The 20,405-nt window shown below is 42.2% G+C and overlaps 1 protein-coding gene across 1 annotated transcript; it reads right to left on the bottom strand.

The window, feature by feature from the left end:
• Window positions 1–10,098: 10,098 nt before the first annotated feature.
• LOC106593981 (uncharacterized) lies at window positions 10,099–13,587 on the bottom strand. Its single transcript, XM_045710676.2, has 3 exons — window positions 13,443–13,587; window positions 12,371–12,953; window positions 10,099–12,120 (listed from the first exon to the last, which is right to left on the bottom strand). The coding sequence occupies exons 2-3, from the start codon at window positions 12,944–12,946 to the stop codon at window positions 10,099–10,101; spliced, it is 2,598 nt and encodes an 865-aa protein (XP_045566632.2). The 5' UTR covers window positions 12,947–12,953; window positions 13,443–13,587.
• Window positions 13,588–20,405: the final 6,818 nt, after the last annotated feature.

The raw sequence follows: 20,405 nt of genomic DNA, 5'->3' as shown, positions 1-20,405 counted from the left end.
CAGAGTGGTGAGGAGGAGCTCCACCTACATGTAATAATAATATGATGAGGAGGAGCTCCACCTACATGTAATAATAATAACAAAGTGATGAGGAGGAGCTCCACCTACATGTAATAATAATAACAGAGTGAAGAGGAGGAGCTCTACCTACATGTAATAATAACAGAGTGGTGAGGAGGAGCTCCACCTACATGTAATAATAATAACAACAGAGTGATGAGGAGGAGCTCCACCTACATGTAATAATAATAACAGAGTGATGAGGAGGAGCTCCACCTACATGTAATAATAATAACAGAGTGATGAGGAGGAGCTCCACCTACATGTAATAATAACAGAGTGGTGAGGAGGAGCTCCACCTACATGTAATAATAATAACAGAGTGGTGAGGAGGAGCTCCACCTACATGTAATAATAATAACAGTGGTGAGGAGGAGCTCCACCTATATGTAATAATAATAACAGAGTGGTGAGGAGGAGCTCCACCTACATGTAATAATAATAACAGAGTGGTGAGGTGGAGCTCCACCTATATGTAGTAATAATAATAACAGAGTGGTGAGGAGGAGCTCCACCTACATGTAATAATAATAACAGAGTGGTGAAGTGGAGCTCCACCTACATGTAATAATAATAGAGTGATGAGGAGCTCCACCTACATGTAATAATAACAGAGTGGTGAGGAGGAGCTCCACCTACATGTAATAATAATAGAGTGATGAGGAGGAGCTCCACCTACATGTAGTAATAATAGATTGATGAGGAGGAGCTCCACCTACATGTAATAATAATATGATGAGGAGGAGCTCCACCTACATGTAATAATAATAACAGAATGGTGAGGAGGAGCTCCACCTACATGTAATAATAATAACAGAGTGATGAGGAGGAGCTCCACCTACATGTTATAATAACAGAGTGATGAGGTGGAGCTCCACCTACATGTAATAATAATAATAATAACAGAGTGATGAGGACCTATATGTAATAATAATAACAAAGTGATGAGGAGGAGCTCCACCTATATGTAATAATAATAACAGAGTGATGAGGAGGAGCTCTACCTACATGTAATAATAACAGAGTGGTGAGGAGGAGCTCCACCTACTTGTAATAATAACAGAGTGATGAGGTGGAGCTCCACCTACATGTAGTAATAATAACAGTGATGAGGAGGAGCTCCACCTACATGTAGTAATAATAACAGAGTGATGAGGAGGAGCTCCACCTACATGTAATAATAATAACAGAGTGGTGAGGTGGAGCTCCACCTACATGTAATAATAATAACAGAGTGATGAGGAGGAGCTCCACCTACTTGTAATAATAACAGAGTGATGAGGTGGAGCTCCACCTACATGTAGTAATAATAACAGAGTGATGAGGAGGAGCTCCACCTACATGTAGTAATAATAACAGAGTGATGAGGAGGAGCTCCACCTACATGTAATAATAATAACAGAGTGATGAGGAGGAGCTCCACCTACATGTAATAATAATACCAGAGTGATGTGGAGGAGCTCCACCTACATATAATAATAACAGAGTGATGAGGAGGAGCTCCACCTACATGTAATAATAATACCAGAGTGATGAGGAAGAGCTCCACCTACATGTAATAATAATACCAGAGTGATGAGGAAGAGCTACACCTATATGTAGTAATAATAACAGAGTGGTGAGGAGGAGCTCCACCTACATGTAAAAAAATAATAACAGAGTGGTGAGGTGGAGCTCCACCTATATGTAGTAATAATAATAACAGAGTGGTGAGGAGGAGCTCCACCTACATGTAATAATAATAACAGAGTGGTGAGGTGGAGCTCCACCTACATGTAATAATAATAGAGTGATGAGGAGCTCCACCTACATGTAATAATAATAACAGAGTGATGAGGAGGAGATCCACCTACATGTAATAATAACAGAGTGGTGAGGAGGAGCTCCACCTACATGTAATAATAATAGAGTGATGAGGAGGAGCTCCACCTACATGTAGTAATAATAGATTGATGAGGAGGAGCTCCACCTACATGTAATAATAACAGAGTGGTGAGGAGGAGCTCCACCTACATGTAATAATAACAGAGTGGTGAGGATTAGCTCCACCTACATGTAATAATAATAACAGAGTGATGAGGAGGAGCTCCACCTACATGTAATAATAATAACAGAGTGGTGAGGAGGAGCTCTACCTACATGTAATAATAATAACAGAGTGATGAGGAGGAGCTCCACCTACATGTAATAATAATAACAGAGTGATGAGGTGGAGCTCCACCTACATGTAGTAATAATAACAGAGTGGTGAGGAGGAGCTCCACCTACTTGTAATAATAACAGAGTGATGAGGTGGAGCTCCACCTACATGTAGTAATAATAACAGAGTGATGAGGAGGAGCTCCACCTACATGTAATAATAATAACAGAGTGATGAGGAGGAGCTCCACCTACATGTAATAATAATACCAGAGTGATGAGGAAGAGCTCCACCTACATGTAATAATAAGAGTGATGAGGAAGAGCTCCACCTACATGTAATAATAATAACAACAGAGTGATGAGGAGGAGCTCCACCTACATGTAATAATAACAGACTGATGAGGAGCTCCACCTACATGTAATAATAATAGAGTGATGAGGAGGAGCTCCACCTACATGTAGTAATAATAGATTGATGAGGAGGAGCTCCACCTACATGTAATAATAATAATAACAGTTGTGAGGAGGTGGAGCTCCACCTACATGTAATAATAATAGAGTGATGAGGAGGAGCTCCACCTACATGTAATAATATTAACAGAGTGGTGAGGAGGAGCTCCACCTACATGTAATAATAATATGATGAGGAGGAGCTCCACCTACATGTAATAATAACAGAGTGATGAGGAAGAGCTCCACCTACATGTAATAATAATAACAACAGAGTGATGAGGAGGAGCTCCACCTAAATGTAAAAATAACAACAGAGTGATGAGGAGGAGCTCCACCTACATGTAATAATAATACCAGAGTGATGAGGAAGAGCTCCACCTACATGTAATAATAACAGAGTGATGAGGAAGAGCTCCACCTACATGTAATAATAATAACAACAGAGTGATGAGGAGGAGCTCCACCTAAATGTAAAAATAACAACAGAGTGATGAGGAGGAGCTCCACCTACATGTAATAATAATAACAGAGTGATGAGGAGGAGCTCCACCTACATGTAATAATAATAACAGAGTGGTGAGGAGGAGCTCCACCTACATGTAATAATAATAACAGAGTGATGAGGAAGAGCTCCACCTACATGTAATAATAATAGAGTGGTGAGGAGCTCCACCTACATGTAATAATAATACCAGAGTGATGAGGAAGAGCTCCACCTACATGTAATAATAACAGAGTGATGTGGAAGAGCTCCACCTACATGTAATAATAATAATAACAACAGAGTGGTGAGGAGGAGCTCCTCCTGTTCTTCTTGCGCTTCGCCAAGCTGTTGTTAAGGAAGTTGTCAAGGAAGTGTGTTTTTGTTTATACATGACCTCCTACCCCCACATACCTTCAACCAATCATGTCAATGTGGAGTTATACGGAGCCCTCTGCATTGTTACAACATTTGAGAGGCGCACGGCGATGCGGTGCGCTCAATTTAGTCTCCGGAGGCTCCGCAATTGCGTCACACCCTCCACACGGAGCCTCCGAACAGCATTGCTGGATCAAGCAAATATCAGCTATTTCTGTCCGACAGTAATTTAGCCATTCATAGTCATGACTGGTTTGAGCTACAGAGTCTTCAGAAAGTATTCTCACCCCTTGACTTATTCAACATTTTGTTGTGTTATAGCCTGAAATTAAAGTTGATTCAATTGATATTTTCTGTCATTGGCCTACACACAATACTCCATAATGTCAAAATGGAATTATGCTTTCGACATTTTTACAAATGAATGAAAAGCTGAAATGTCTTGAGTCAGTTAAGTGTTCAGCCCCTTTGTTATGACAAGCCTAAATAAGTTCAGGAGTAAAAATGTGCTTAACAAGTCACATAATAAGTTGCATGGACTCTGTGTGCAATAATAGTGTTTAACATGATTTTTGAATGACTACCTCATCTCTGTACCCCACACATACAATTACCTGTAAGGTCCCTCAGTCCAGCAGTGAATTTCAAACACAGATTCAACCACAAAGACCAGGGAGGTTTTCCAATGACTCGCAAAGAAAGGCACTTATTGGCAGATGGGTAAAAAAACTTTGAGCATGGTAAAGTTATTAATTACATTTGCAAATATGGTTTACTACATTTCCTATGATACATAACAGGACATAAACAAATGGATTTAAAGGAATACCTATATTTGCAACCAAGCTTTAACTTCCTGACTGATGTCTTGAGATGTTGCTTCAATATATCCATATCATTTTCTTTCCTCATGATGCCATCTATTTTGTGAAGTGCACCAGTCCCTCCCTCAGCAAAGCACCCCCACAACATGATGCTGCCACCCCTGTGCTTCACGGTTGGGATGGTGTTCTTGGGCTTGCAAGGCTCCCCCTTTTTCCTCCAAACATAACGATGGTCATTATAGCCAAACAGTTCTATTTTTGTTTCATCAGACCAGAGGACATTTCTCCAAAAAGTACGATCTTTGTCCCCATGTGCTGTTGCAAACCGTAGTCTGGCTTTTTTATGGCGGTTTTGGAGCAGTGGCTTCTTCCTTGCTGAACAGCCTTTCTGGATATGTAGATATAGGACTTGTTTTACTGTGGATATAGATACTTTTGTACCTGTTTCCTCCAGCATCTTCACAAGGTCCATTGCTGTTCTGGGATTGATTTGCACTTTTCGCACCAAAGTAAGTTCATCTCTAGGAGACAGAACGCGTCTCCTTCCTGAGCGGTATGATGGCTGCGTGGTCCCATGGTGTTTATTCTTGGGTACAATTGTTTGTACAGATGAATATGGTACCTTCAGGCGTTTGGAAATTACTCCCAAGGATAAACCAGACTTGTGGAGGGCTGCAATTTTTTTTCTGGGATCTTGGCTGATTTCTTTTGATTTTCCCATGATGTCAAGCGAGAGTTTGAAGGTAGGCCTTGAAATACATCTACAGGTACACCTCCAATTGACTCAAATGATGTCAATTAGCCTATCAGAAGCTTCTAAAGCCATGACATCATTTTCTGGAGTTATCCATGCTGTTTAAAGGCACAGTCAACTTAGTGTATGTAAACTTCTGACCCACTGGAATTGTGATACAGTGAATTATAAGTGAAATAATCTGTCTGTAAACAATTGTTGGAAAAATTACTTGCACAAAGTAGATGTCCTAACCGACTTGCCTAAACTATAGTTTGTTAACAAGAAATTTGTGGAGTGGTTGAAAACCGATTTTTAATGACTCCAACCTAAGTGTATGTAAACTTCCGACTTCAACTGTATCTGTCCCTGCCAAATGAATCACGACCACCTGACTCTTCATCTGTATCTGTCCCTACCAAATGAATCACGACCACCTGACTCTTCATCTGTACCTGTCCCTACCAAATGAATCACGACCACCTGACTCTTCATCTGTATCTGTCCCAACCAAATGAATCACGACCACCTGACTCTTCATCTGTATCTGTCCCTGTCAAATGAATCAAGACCACCTGACTCTTCATCTGTACCTGTCCCTACCAAATGAATCACGACCACCTGACTCTTCATCTGTATCTGTCCCTGTCAAATGAATCACGACCACCTGACTCTTCATATGCATCTGTCAAACATTGTTTTGTTTTATTCTTACCAAATAAATAACTACTGGTAGGAGACATCTTCTTCAGATGTTATATTTCCCCATCACTTGTTCGTCTGTCTGTTACGTGTTCCGTTCCTGATATACTTTACAAGAACGAAACTACGGCCCTTCTGCACAAAGCTTGTTGGTCATAAAGAATTACTTCAACAACATTGTTTACTGTCACCATTTTATTAACTCTGGTTGAGGTTCAGCTATAAACGCAAACCACCCTTTAAAATGGACAACATATCTTTAGATCCAGGTTATGTGTGTAAATCCGGTCCATTACTACTACTACCCATACTACCTCTTCTACTACTACCCATACTACCTGTTCTACTACTACCCATACTACCTGTTCTACTACTACCCATACTACCTGTTCTACTACTACCCATACTACCTCTACTACTACTACCCATACTACCTGTTCTACTACTACCCATACTACCTCTACTACTACTACCCATACTACCTGTTCTACTACTACCCATACTACCTGTTCTACTACTACCCATACTACCTCTACTACTACCCATACTACCTCTACTACTACTACTACCCATACTACCTGTTCTACTACTACCCATACTACCTGTTCTACTACTACCCATACTACCTCTACTACTACTACCCATACTACCTGTTCTACTACTACCCATACTACCTGTTCTACTACTACCCATACTACCTGTTCTACTACTACCCATACTACCTCTACTACTACCCATACTACCTGTTCTACTACTACCCATACTACCTGTTCTACTACTACCCATACTACCTCTACTACTACTACCCATACTACCTGTTCTACTACTACCCATACTACCTCTACTACTACTACCCATACTACCTCTACTACTACTACCCATACTACCTGTTCTACTACTACCCATACTACCTCTTCTTCTACTACCCATACTACCTCTACTACTACTACCCATACTACCTGTTCTGCTACTACCCATACTACCTCTACTACTACTACCCATACTACCTCTACTACTACTACCCATACTACCTGTTCTACTACTACCCATACTACCTGTTCTACTACTACCCATACTACCTCTACTACTACCCATACTACCTGTTCTACTACTTGTTATTGACTCGACTCTTATTGATGATATGTACTGTATTGTTGAGGGAGCTAGCACATTCACATCTCCCTGCATCTTTTATACCTGCTGTAAACTGTGTATGTGACCAATACAATTTGATTTAACTGTCAATCGTTAATACAAAAACTCCTAGGCAAGAATGTGAGCAGAGTATAATAATTGATGTTTGAAACAGACAAAGTGCAATACCTTTCCCAGTGATATATATACAGGAAGCACCACCATGGAATTCTACCCACAGGAGTCATTTAGAATGTTTGAAGACGAGCCTTTCAGAACCTGGAATCCGGACAAACCTGATCCAATACTTTATCCAATGGTCCAGTGAGAGGAAGTCAGTTGTATCGAGTTCTACTTCATGGGCGGGTGTCCCGATTCTCCACAAGTGTGCAAATTTGCACACTTTGGGAGAATCTCAATTGCCTTCGATTCCTCGCGTCCTCTCTCCTCACCTCCTTCTCAAACCCCATTGGATAAGAAAGTCAGAGCCGGAGGGGACCTCTGACCTTCTCATCCAATGGGTTTTTGAGAAGCCGACGCGAGAAATTGATGTTCTCCTATTCTCTAATGGATTTGACAATGGTGGAAGCTCTCTCCAGCCAATGCTTGTAACAATCCCATGCTTTTAAATCCATGTCAGGGACGGTGCCACTCATGGAAAAGTGTGGAGAAACAGGACTTTTTTGTTCAGTTGTAGAGTTCTATTTCCATCGGTTTGTCTTTTGTGTCCCTCATGTCATCTGGTCCCAAATCCCTCCCCAGATCTGTCAACATGGAAAGGTGAGGGCCAAAGGGTGCGTGATAGGTAGGGGTTTGGACGGGGGTTCTAAGTCTAGGGTTCTGTTCCAATACTTAGAGATGCACAGTAGAGCTGCGGGCGATATGGTCACAAATCTCCATATCGCCATAAATTGCCTGAACTGATGTGGATAACAACATATAGAACAATACGTTTATAACATCAACGTGCACCACAGTTTTAATCAATTATCCTTTTAAAAATACTACTACTAGTCTGATGGCTGTAGCCATGAATTGTCCCATTAACAATCACCCATATTAACAAACTAATTTCATTTCAAACGTTCTTCTATAGGGTTATTTATCGTAATGAATGACAGAGCAAAACACCCTGCAATTAGTGATTGGTACGTTCGCTGTAGATCATTTGGGGTTTAATGTCCCAGCTCTAGTACATAGCCTGTAGTCTTGTGGTAACACAGCTGGATGCTCTATGTACAGTGGGGGAAAAAAGTATTTGATTCCCTGCTGATTTTGTACATTTGCCCACTGACAAAGAAATGATCAGTCTATAATTTTAATGGTAGGTTTATTTGAACAGTGAGAGACAGAATAACAACAAAAAAATCCAGAAAAACGCATGTCAAAAATGTTATAAAATTATTTGCATTTCAATGAGGGAAATAAGTATTTGACCCCTCTGCAAAACATGACTTAGTACTTGGTGGCAAAACCCTTGTTGGCAATCACAGAGGTCAGACGTTTCTTGTAGTTGGCCACCAGGTTTGCACACATCTCAGGAGGGATTTTGTCCCACATTACTTTGCAGATCTTCTCCAAGTCATTAAGGTTTTGAGGCTGACGTTTGGCAACTCGAACCTTCAGCTCCCTCCACAGATTTTCTATGGGATTAAGGTCTGGAGACTGGCTAGGCCACTCCAGGACCTTAATGTGCTTCTTCTCGAGCCACTCCTTTGTTGCCTTGGCCGTGTGTTTTGGGTCATTGTCATGCTGGAATACCCATCCACGACCCATTTTCAATGCCCTGGCTGAGGGAAGGAGGTTCTCACCCAAGATTTGACGGTACATGGCCCTGTCCATCGTCCCTTTGATGCGGTGAAGTTGTCCTGTCCCCTTAGCAGAAAAACACCCCCAAAGCATAATGTTTCCACCTCCATGTTTGACGGTGGGGATGGTGTTCTTGGGGTCATAGGCAGCATTCCTCCTCCTCCAAACACAGCGAGTTGAGTTGATGCCAAAGAGCTCCATTTTGGTCTCATCTGACCACAACACTTTCACCCAGTTGTCCTCTGAATCATTCAGATATTCATTGGCAAACTTCAGACGGGCATGTATATGTGCTTTCTTGAGCAGGGGGACCTTGCGGGCGCTGCAGGATTTCAGTCCTTCACGGCGTAGTGTGTTACCAATTGTTTTCTTGGTGACTATGGTCCCAGCTGCCTTGAGATCATTGACAAGATCCTCCCGTGTAGTTCTGGGCTGATTCCTCACCGTTCTCATGATCATTGCAACTCCACGAGGTGAGATCTTGCATGGAGCCCCAGGCCGAGGAAGATTGACAGTTCTTTTGTGTTTCTTCCATTTGCGAATAATCGCACCAACTGTTGTCACCTTCTCACCAAGCTGCTTGGCGATGGTCTTGTAGCCCATTCCAGCCTTGTGTAGGTCTGCAATCTTGTCCCTGACATCCTTGGAGAGCTCTTTGGTCTTGGCCATGGTGGAGAGTTTGGAATCTGATTGATTGCTTCTGTGGACAGGTGTCTTTTATACAGGTAACAAGCTGAGATTAGGAGCACTCCCTTTAAGAGTGTGCTCCTAATCTCAGCTCGTTACCTGTATAAAAGACACCTGGGAGCCAGAAATCTTTCTGATTGAGAGGGGGTCAAATACTTATTTCCCTCATTAAAATGCAAATCAATTTATAACATTTTTGACATGGATTTTTTTGTTGTTATTCTGTCTCTCACTGTTCAAATAAACCTACCATTAAAATTATAGACTGATCATTTCTTTGTCAGTGGGCAAATGTACAAAATCAGCAGGGGATCAAATACTTTTTTCCCTCACTGTATGCCTCAACCTCCCCACTGGAGACCAGGGTTCAATACCTGCATCTACTCTTCACTGTCTTCCCTGCTCATCTGTCTCCCCCGCTACTTCTAACTTGTCTCCATTAAAAACAATTACAACATCAAATATACCACCCCTAAAAATCACATCCTTCCCATCTTGTTTCCTTGAAGTAGTAAACACATCTATAAGGGATTGGACAGGTGTAAACCAGGTTACAATGGTGTCTGATGTGGGTAGGGATAAGGGATTAGCTGATTGTGTGGTAGGTAGGGATTAGGGAGTCTTGGGACAGAGACAGGCTGAGTTTGCCTGTGTGTCTCCTGATGTTTCTTCAGACTGCTCAACTGGCCAAGGCTTTATCGCACAGTGTGATTATGGCTATGTGTCTCCTGATGTTTTTTCAGACTGCTCAACTGGGCAAAGGCTTTATCACACACGCGGCACTGGAACGGTTTCTCTCCTGTGTGGGTCCGCCGGTGGTTTTTCAAGACATTCCCATCACGAAACCTCCTCCCGCAGTCAGGGCATTGGTACGGCTTCTCTCCAGTGTGGATTCGAAGGTGAAGAGTGCAGTGGCTCTTACTTGTGAAGCTCTTGTCACAGTAAGTACAGCGGTAAGGCTTTTCACCAGCATGAATCCGGAGATGAAGTTTTAAACTCCCTGTCAGAGAGAAACTCTTCCCACACTGAGGGCAAAGGTAAGGCCTCTCTCCAGTGTGTTTCCTCTGGTGGACTAGTAAATTACGTTTAGTGGAGAAGGTCTTGTCGCACTGTGGGCAGTGGACACGGCTGTTGTGGGTCTTCTGCAGGTGATCCTTTAGAAGAGCCTTGGTAGAGAACTTCTCCCCACAGTGGGGGCATGGAAGAGGGCCTTGGTGCATACGGACTGGACCCAGTGTCTCCCCCTTGTGGTTCTTCAGGTGGTGCTGCTTTAGCGAGATTGTATGACGAAACTTCATCCCGCACACTGAGCAGTGATAGGGTTTCTCTCCTGTGTGAGTTCTCATGTGTCTCTGTAAGAGTCCAGATTGAGTAAAATCCTTACCGCAACGAGGGCAGACGTACGGTTTCTCCCCAGTATGGATTCTCAGGTGTATTTTAAGATTGTCAGCATATCTGAATCCCCTTCCACATTCAGAGCACACGTGTGGATTCTTCAGAGGATCATTTGGCGGGTGTCGTGTTTTTATGTGTGATTCCAGTCTTTCTGCAGTTATGAAACTCTTCTTACATTGACCACAACGGTGAGGGTGTTCTGTGTGAACAATTTCCTGGTGATGTTTCAGGCTTATTTTTACACGGAAATTCTTCCCACAATCCAAGCAATGGAAAGGTTTCTCACCTGTGTGGGTTCTGATGTGTTTCTGTAAGTTACCAGAATCATTGTAGTCCTTCCCACAATGATGGCAGACGTACGGTTTCTCCCCAGTATGAGTTCTGAGGTGTCTCTTAAGACTGCCAGCCTCACTGAATCCCTTTCCGCATGTAGAACACACGTGTGGTTTCTCTCCAGTCAAGTTATCTCTGTATTTCTTCAGGTATTGTAGGTGTAGTTTTAGACTTCTTGCTGTGGTAAAATTCTTCCCACAGTGATCACAGATATGGGAGCCATCTCCTGAGAGGGGTTCCTTACGTTGCTTAGCATTAGGCGTGCTGCGAAGCTTCTCTTTTGTGTGTTTTCTCTGTTGTAGTCTCTGTTCGCGTGAGGTAGCAAAGCTCATCCCACAGTCGTCAGAGGAGAAATGGTAAGGTTTCTCTCCTGTATGGATGCTCTTCGGAGGGACAACGACCTCCTCTCCTGGGTGAGCTCTTTTGATGTGTTTCTTCAAGCCTCCAGATTCAATAAAATCCTTCCCACAACGAGGGCAGTGGAAAGGTTTCTCACCTGTGTGAGTTCTGATGTGTCTCTTTAAGGTTCCAGATTCTGTGAAACCCTTCCCACACTGATAACAAACGTAAGGTTTCTCCCCAGTATGAGTTCTCCAATGTATCTTAAGACTGTAAGCCTGAGAGAATCCCTTTCCGCATTCAGAGCACACGTGTGATTTCTCTGCAGTGACGGAATCACTGAATCTCTTCAGGTTCTGTATGTGTAGTTGTAGACTTCTTGCTGTGGTAAAATTCTTCCCACAGTGATCACAGATATGGGAGCTAGGTCTGTCTCCTGAGAGGGTTTTGTGTTGTTCAGCATTAGACGAGCTGTGGGGTTTCTCTCCAGTCTGTGTTGTCTTGTGTATTATATGGCTACTCTGCCCCTGTGTTTTCCTGCAGTCGACTAGCCGCACGGACACCTTCTTCTGACCCTGCAGTAAGGTACTACTGGGAAAGGCACGACCTGGGGACTCTGAGAAAGGGGAGGGGGGTGGGGGAGGCTTGTCCTGGAAATCATAAAAAAAGAGAGAATTAATCAGGGTGGGTAATACTCTCCTTCGTGTCAAGGAATTTTCACTCTCAAAAGGTGATCTCAAAAGTCTTTCCTTGATTCCTCTCACCATTGATTACTTTGAATCCTTTTCAAAAAACATTGGAAGAGATATTCCAAGAGGATGAACCTTGAATCTTCTCCTCCAATGCATTTATAGAAGGAGGTCAAGGAATCATTTTCTGACTGGGAAAATAAATACTCACCTCTCTTACTCTCTGCTCTGGAGTGTGCCTCTCTGGATCTGACTCTGCCTCCAGCCCATCGCTAGCCAACCAATCCTTGTCCTCCACGTCCCAGTCTTTGTCGCAGTCTGCAGCGTCATCATCGGATTGGCTGGAACTAAAGTGCTCCGCCTTCAGTCCATTGCTAGGCAACCAATCGCTGTCCTCCTTGTCGCATTCTTCTTCATAGTCTACAGCATCATCATCATCATCGGACTGGCTGGGACTAATTTCTGCATCGCTAGCAATCTCCAGCATCCTTCTGATGTCCTCTTTCAGTTGGACTAACCATGACACTCCCTGCTCCTCCGATTTCATTGAATCAGTATTGTCCCACATTTCCTCCATGATTCTACGGCGTAATAAGCGATGATTCATCCCTTTAATTTCCGATCCATCGTTGCCATGACGTTCACACAGGTAACGTAAATTGTCCTCGGTTAAAGTGAATAAACTCTGTTCAATTTCATCAATCAACGTTTCCTTCTCTGAACTGAGTGGATTCATATTGTCCTGCTCTTGTGGCAACAACGACAATGCAGTCAATGGCAGGACCATAGAGTACCTGTAAAAAAAGATGAATACATCAAAACACTCATCTGTAATTTCATGTCCTCATTAGCTGGTATTTAAAACACGTCACCAGGCGTTGTGAGATCTGGCAGCCGTCTACAAAGAAGCCTGGAACGAGACCATCGCTCTGTTAGCCGTTTAGCTAGTTAGCTGGCTACTTAGCTTAGCTAGCTATTCTGTTCACGTTGTGTAGGTGAGCCAAATCAGTTCAATCGATTTACAGATCCTGGAAATACACATTCACAGCTTGAACGTGTAGCACAGTTAGGAAAATAAACCTCATATTACACTATACAATAAACACTACAACAGATCTAGCTAGATAGCGGTGTTCAAAGCAGCTAGACGTCAGCGTAGCTAGATAAGCATGTGCTAACCTAGCTAGCTACCCATGTGGACCTAACCATCTAGCAGCTATATTGCTGACTATGCCTATCTACAAAGCGAATATAAATTGTCTATATATGCATTTATAATATACCTGGCTGCTTTTAATAGCTCTGATCATATAGTCTGTGATTTTCCTTCTGATGTTTACATTTTGACCACAATTCTACTGGCAGCAGATCGATGACGTCGCATTCTGCTTCTTCTTCTTCTTTGGGATGTAACGCCGGTTGGCATCCAGTATGTTGCATTACCGACACCAACTGGACTTTAATATAAATCCATGATACTTTGTGATACAAAATGGGAAAAGTGGAAAATAGTCAAATCAAATATTTTAAAAACACCCTTCCTACTAACCCTACATTTATTCATAATCGCAGGGCCCTCCAGAGTGTGGTGTGTTCTGCACAACGCATCACCGGGGGCAAACTACCTGCCCTCCAGGACACCTACAGCACCCGATGTCACAGGAAGGCCAAAAAGATCATCAAGGACAACAACCATCCGAGCCACTGCCTGTTCACCCCGCTTTAATCCAGAAGGCAAGGTCAGTACAGGTGCATCAAAGCGGGGACCGAGAGACTGAAAAAGAGCTTCTATCTCAAGGCCATCAGACTGTTAAACAGTCATCACTAACACAGAGAGGCTGCTGCCTACATACAGACTTGAAATCATTGGCCACTGTAATAAATAGATTGCTAGTCACTTTAATAATGCCACTTTAATAATGCCACTTTAATAATGTTTACATGTCTTGCATTACTCATCTCATATGTATATACTGTATTCTATACTATCTATTGCATCTTGTCTATGCCGCTCTGGCATTGCTCATCCATATATTTATATGTATATATTCTTATTCCATTCCTTTACTTAGATTTGTGTGTATTGGGTAGTTGTTGTGGAATTGTTAGATTACATGCTAGATATTGCTGCACTGTCGGAACTAGAAGCACAAGCATTTCGCTACACTCACAATAACATCTGCTAACCAGGTGTATGTGACCAATAAAATTTGATTTGAATTGATTTTGAAACCATGTTATCAACAATCACATGTTTATTAGGTGGACATGATAAAGACAACACGAGGCATCATGTGGCATCATGCGATTCAAGTCAACACCAGTAAAACAATGAATATACAATATGGGAGTTTATACGAAATAACGACCTAATGCCTATATAGTGGACTACTTTTGGCCAGTGCTCATTGGGCTCTGGTCAAAAGCAGTGTCTTGCACAGGAAATGGGGTGCCATTTTGTGTTTTCTTTCTTAATTCCTTCCCTCTGTGAAAACCCCTTAGCTGTGGTATACTGGCCGTATACCACAAACCCTCAACATACCTTATTGATATCATAAACTGGTTACCAAGATAATTAGAACCCGTGATATACAGTCTGATATACCACGGCTTTCAGCCAATCAGCATCCAGGACCCGAAATACCCGGTTTGTAATTTAAAATAACTTTATATTCTCGTAGTGTTTTTCATTCAAGTTTAATTCATCCCGGGTTATATCACACAAAGATGGTTCAGTAGAGGTCTTTGAAGCAGTGCAGTTTCACTCTCTCTCTCTCTTTTGTGAAAATGCTTTCTGATTGCACAATATTTCAAAATCTAGGCCTAATCGCGGGAAAAACTCTGTATTGAAAGCAACCAGTGTTGTTACTGCTGGAGAGAAGAAGGATCAACCAGTGTTGTTACTGTTGAAGAGAAAAGGATCAACCAGTGTTGTTACTGTTGAAGAGAAAAGGATCAACCAGTGTTGTTACTGTTGAAGAGAAAAGGATCAACCAGTGTTGTTACTGTTGAAGAGAAAAGGATCAACCAGTGTTGTTACTGTTGAAGAGAAAAGGATCAACCAGTGTTGTTACTGTTGAAGAGAAAAGGATCAACCAGTGTTGTTACTGTTGAAGAGAAAAGAGCTTTCTGGTCTGAATTGTATTTAATATTGAACAAAGGGCACTCACGTCAGCCATTCAAAGTGGGTGCATAAGCCTATACACTAATGTCAAACCAAAAATGAATGTCAATCACTGGTTTAGTTTGCACATAAACATTTCTAGAATCATGCATTCGTGCTTGGACATGATGTTAGAATACACAATTTATTTGTTGAATCTTACCATTCTAGTAGGCCTATTCTAGAACACTTCCACTGACTCCATAAAATGAGGAGGCTTCTAATTTGTTCTATTGCTTGACCCAGCAGCAATTGTGATACGACCAAATCACGGGCTGGTGCCACCAACTGAAAATGTTAGTATGGAGTCCTCCCTGTAACTACGCTTTTAGAATAGAACATGTGAATTACAGGATCTTTAGACTGTGCTCTCACACTAGTCCCCAGTGTGGAAATACTACTACAACAACAAAATGCTATATTAAGTGAATGTTTTTAAAACGTTTAAAAATATTTCTGGGTGTTAAGAAGGGAAAGTAATCAAATTGTAATCAGATTACGTTACTCATTTAGAGTAATCCAGAGGATTACGTTAACAATTACTTCATTTTTCATGTAACTGTAATCAGTAACAGGTTACATTTTTTCAAGTAATCCGCCCAACCCTAATCCTAATCTTACTTCATTTGCACACACTATATATATACTTTTCTATTGTGTTATTGACTGTACGTTTGTTTATTCCATGTGTAACTCTGTGTTGTTGTTTGTGTCACACTGCTTTGCTTTATCTTGGCCAGGTCACAGTTGTAAATGAGAACTGTTCTCAACTGGCCACCTGGTTAAATAAAGGTTAAATAAATAAAAAAGTTAAACCTGTCTATAGGCAATATCAAAATGTGCAAAAGTAACCTAAATAGGTATAATTACCAGAGATTCTCATGTGGCCCATTATATTAGGCCATTGGTATTTAGAAAATAGATGTTGTGGTGGCAGCTGCAGAGATGTACTTGGGTGTACGAGGTTCTACTGCAGAAGGGTTAGAGGGTGCGTTGAACGAAAGAGTCCTGTCCTCCCAGACCGTCGGCCTGGTGTAGGATCAGTTAGGGTCTAAGTAGTTGAACGGGGTGGTGTATTTTATTTTACTTTATGTAGTAGTGGTATGGTGTAGGGATAGCTGGTGGTATGTAATAGTGGTATGGTGTAGGGATAGTTGGTGGTATGTAATAGTGGTATGGTGTAGGGATAGCTGGTGGTATGTAATAGTGGTATGGTGTAGGGATAGCTGGTGGTATGTAATAGTGGTATGGTGTAGGGATAGTTGGTGGTATGTAATAGTGGTATGGTGTAGGGATAGCTGGTGGTATGTAATAGTGGTATGGTGTAGGGATAGCTGGTGGTATGTAATAGTGGTATGGTGTAGGGATAGCTGGTGGTATGTAATAGTGGTATGGTGTAGGGATAGCTGGTGGTATGTAATAGTGGTATGGTGTAGGGATAGCTGGTGGTATGTAATAGTGGTATGGTGCAGGGATAGCTGGTGGTATGTAATAGTGGTATGGTGTAGGGATAGCTGGTGGTATGTAGTAGTGGTATGGTGTAGGGATAGCTGGTGGTATGTAATAGTGGTATGGTGTAGGGATAGTTGGTGGTATGTAATAGTGGTATGGTGTAGGGATAGCTGGTGGTATGTAATAGTGGTATGGTGTAGGGATAGCTGGTGGTATGTAATAGTGGTATGGTGTAGGGATAGCTGGTGGTATGTAATAGTGGTATGGTGTAGGGATAGATGGAGGTATGTAGTAGTGGTATGGTGTAGGGATAGTTGGTGGTATGTAATAGTGGTATGGTGTAGGGATAGCTGGTGGTATGTAATAGTGGTGTGGTGTAGGGATAGCTGGTGGTATGTAATAGTGGTGTGGTGTAGGGATAGCTGGTGGTATGTAATAGTGGTATGGTGTAGGGATAGTTGGTGGTATGTAATAGTGGTATGGTGTAGGGATAGCTGGTGGTATGTAATAGTGGTATGGTGTAGGGATAGCTGGTGGTATGTAATAGTGGTATGGTGTAGGGATAGCTGGTGGTATGTAATAGTGGTATGGTGTAGGGATAGTTGGTGGTATGTAATAGTGGTATGGTGCAGGGATAGTTGGTGGTATGTAATAGTGGTATGGTGTAGGGATAGCTGGTGGTATGTAATAGTGGTATGGTGTAGGGATAGCTGGTGGTATGTAATAGTGGTATGGTGTAGGGATAGCTGGTGGTATGTAATAGTGGTATGGTGTAGGGATAGTTGGTGGTATGTAATAGTGGTATGGTGCAGGGATAGTTGGAGGTATGTAATAGTGGTATGGTGTAGGGATAGTTGGTGGTATGTAATAGTGGTATGGTGTAGGGATAGTTGGTGGTATGTAATAGTGGTATGGTGTAGGGATAGCTGGTGGTATGTAATAGTGGTATGGTGTAGGGATAGTTGGAGGTATGTAATAGTGGTATGGTGTAGGGATAGTTGGAGGTATGTAATAGTGGTATGGTGTAGGGATAGTTGGTGGTATGTAATAGTGGTATGGTGTAGGGATAGTTGGTGGTATGTAATAGTGGTATGGTGTAGGGATAGCTGGTGGTATGTAATAGTGGTATGGTGCAGGGATAGTTGGTGGTATGTAATAGTGGTATGGTGCAGGGATAGTTGGTGGTATGTAATAGTGGTATGGTGTAGGGATAGATGGTGGTATGTAATAGTGGTATGGTGTAGGGATAGCTGGTGGTATGTAATAGTGGTATGGTGTAGGGATAGATGGAGGTATGTAATAGTGGTATGGTGCAGGGATAGTTGGAGGTATGTAATAGTGGTATGGTGCAGGGATAGTTGGAGGTATGTAATAGTGGTATGGTGCAGGGATAGTTGGAGGTATGTAATAGTGGTATGGTGTAGGGATAGTTGGTGGTGTGTAATAGTGGTATGGTGTAGGGATAGTTGGTGGTATGTAATAGTGGTATGGTGTAGGGATGTCTGGTGGTATGTAATAGTGGTATGGTGTAGGGATAGTTGGTGGTATGTAATAGTGATAGTTGATGGTATGTAGTAGTGGTATGGTGTAGGGATAGCTGGTGGTATGTAATAGTGGTATGGTGTAGGGATAGTTGGTGGTATGTAATAGTGATAGTTGATGGTATGTAGTAGTGGTATGGTGTAGGGATAGCTGGTGGTATGTAATAGTGGTATGGTGTAGGGATAGTTGGTGGTATGTAATAGTGGTATGGTGCAGGGATAGTTGGAGGTATGTAATAGTGGTATGGTGTAGGGATAGTTGGTGGTATGTAATAGTGGTATGGTGTAGGGATAGTTGGTGGTATGTAATAGTGGTATGGTGTAGGGATAGCTGGTGGTATGTAATAGTGGTATGGTGTAGGGATAGTTGGAGGTATGTAATAGTGGTATGGTGTAGGGATAGTTGGAGGTATGTAATAGTGGTATGGTGTAGGGATAGTTGGTGGTATGTAATAGTGGTATGGTGTAGGGATAGTTGGTGGTATGTAATAGTGGTATGGTGTAGGGATAGCTGGTGGTATGTAATAGTGGTATGGTGCAGGGATAGTTGGTGGTATGTAATAGTGGTATGGTGCAGGGATAGTTGGTGGTATGTAATAGTGGTATGGTGTAGGGATAGATGGTGGTATGTAATAGTGGTATGGTGTAGGGATAGCTGGTGGTATGTAATAGTGGTATGGTGTAGGGATAGATGGAGGTATGTAATAGTGGTATGGTGCAGGGATAGTTGGAGGTATGTAATAGTGGTATGGTGCAGGGATAGTTGGAGGTATGTAATAGTGGTATGGTGCAGGGATAGTTGGAGGTATGTAATAGTGGTATGGTGTAGGGATAGTTGGTGGTGTGTAATAGTGGTATGGTGTAGGGATAGTTGGTGGTATGTAATAGTGGTATGGTGTAGGGATGTCTGGTGGTATGTAATAGTGGTATGGTGTAGGGATAGTTGGTGGTATGTAATAGTGATAGTTGATGGTATGTAGTAGTGGTATGGTGTAGGGATAGCTGGTGGTATGTAATAGTGGTATGGTGTAGGGATAGTTGGTGGTATGTAATAGTGATAGTTGATGGTATGTAGTAGTGGTATGGTGTAGGGATAGCTGGTGGTATGTAATAGTGGTATGGTGTAGGGATAGTTGGTGGTATGTAATAGTGATAGTTGATGGTATGTAGTAGTGGTATGGTGTAGGGATAGCTGGTGGTATGTAATAGTGATAGTTGATGGTATGTAGTAGTGGTATGGTGTAGGGATAGTTGGTGGTATGTAATAGTGATAGTTGATGGTATGTAGTAGTGGTATGGTGTAGGGATAGTTGGTGGTATGTAATAGTGATAGTTGATGGTATGTAGTAGTGGTATGGTGTAGGGATAGCTGGTGGTATGTAATAGTGGTATGGTGTAGGGATAGCTGGTGGTATGTAATAGTGGTATGGTGTAGGGATAGCTGGTGGTATGTAATAGTGGTATGGTGTAGGGATGGCTGGTGGTATGTAGTAGTGGTATGGTGTAGGGATAGTTGGTGGTATGTAATAGTGGTATGGTGTAGGGATGTCTGGTGGTATGTAATAGTGGTATGGTGTAGGGATAGCTGGTGGTATGTAATAGTGGTATGGTGTAGGGATGGCTGGTGGTATGTAATAGTGGTATGGTGTAGGGATGGCTGGTGTTATGTAGTAGTGGTATGGTGTAGGGATAGTTGGTGGTATGTAATAGTGGTATGGTGTAGGGATGTCTGGTGGTATGTAATAGTGGTATGGTGTAGGGATAGTTGGTGGTATGTAATAGTGATAGTGATGGTAGTAGTGGGTATGGTGTAGGGATAGCTGGTGGTATGTAATAGTGGTATGGTGTAGGGATAGTTGGTGGTATGTAATAGTGATAGTTGATGGTATGTAGTAGTGGTATGGTGTAGGGATAGCTGGTGGTATGTAATAGTGGTATGGTGTAGGGATAGTTGGTGGTATGTAATAGTGATAGTTGATGGTATGTAGTAGTGGTATGGTGTAGGGATAGCTGGTGGTATGTAATAGTGATAGTTGATGGTATGTAGTAGTGGTATGGTGTAGGGATAGTTGGTGGTATGTAATAGTGAT

Source organism: Salmo salar, chromosome 02 (genome assembly GCF_965601325.2).
Source record: "Salmo salar chromosome 02, fSalSal1, whole genome shotgun sequence".
Lineage (NCBI taxonomy): Eukaryota > Metazoa > Chordata > Actinopteri > Salmoniformes > Salmonidae > Salmo > Salmo salar.
This window is presented reverse-complemented; position numbering and strand designations above follow the sequence as displayed.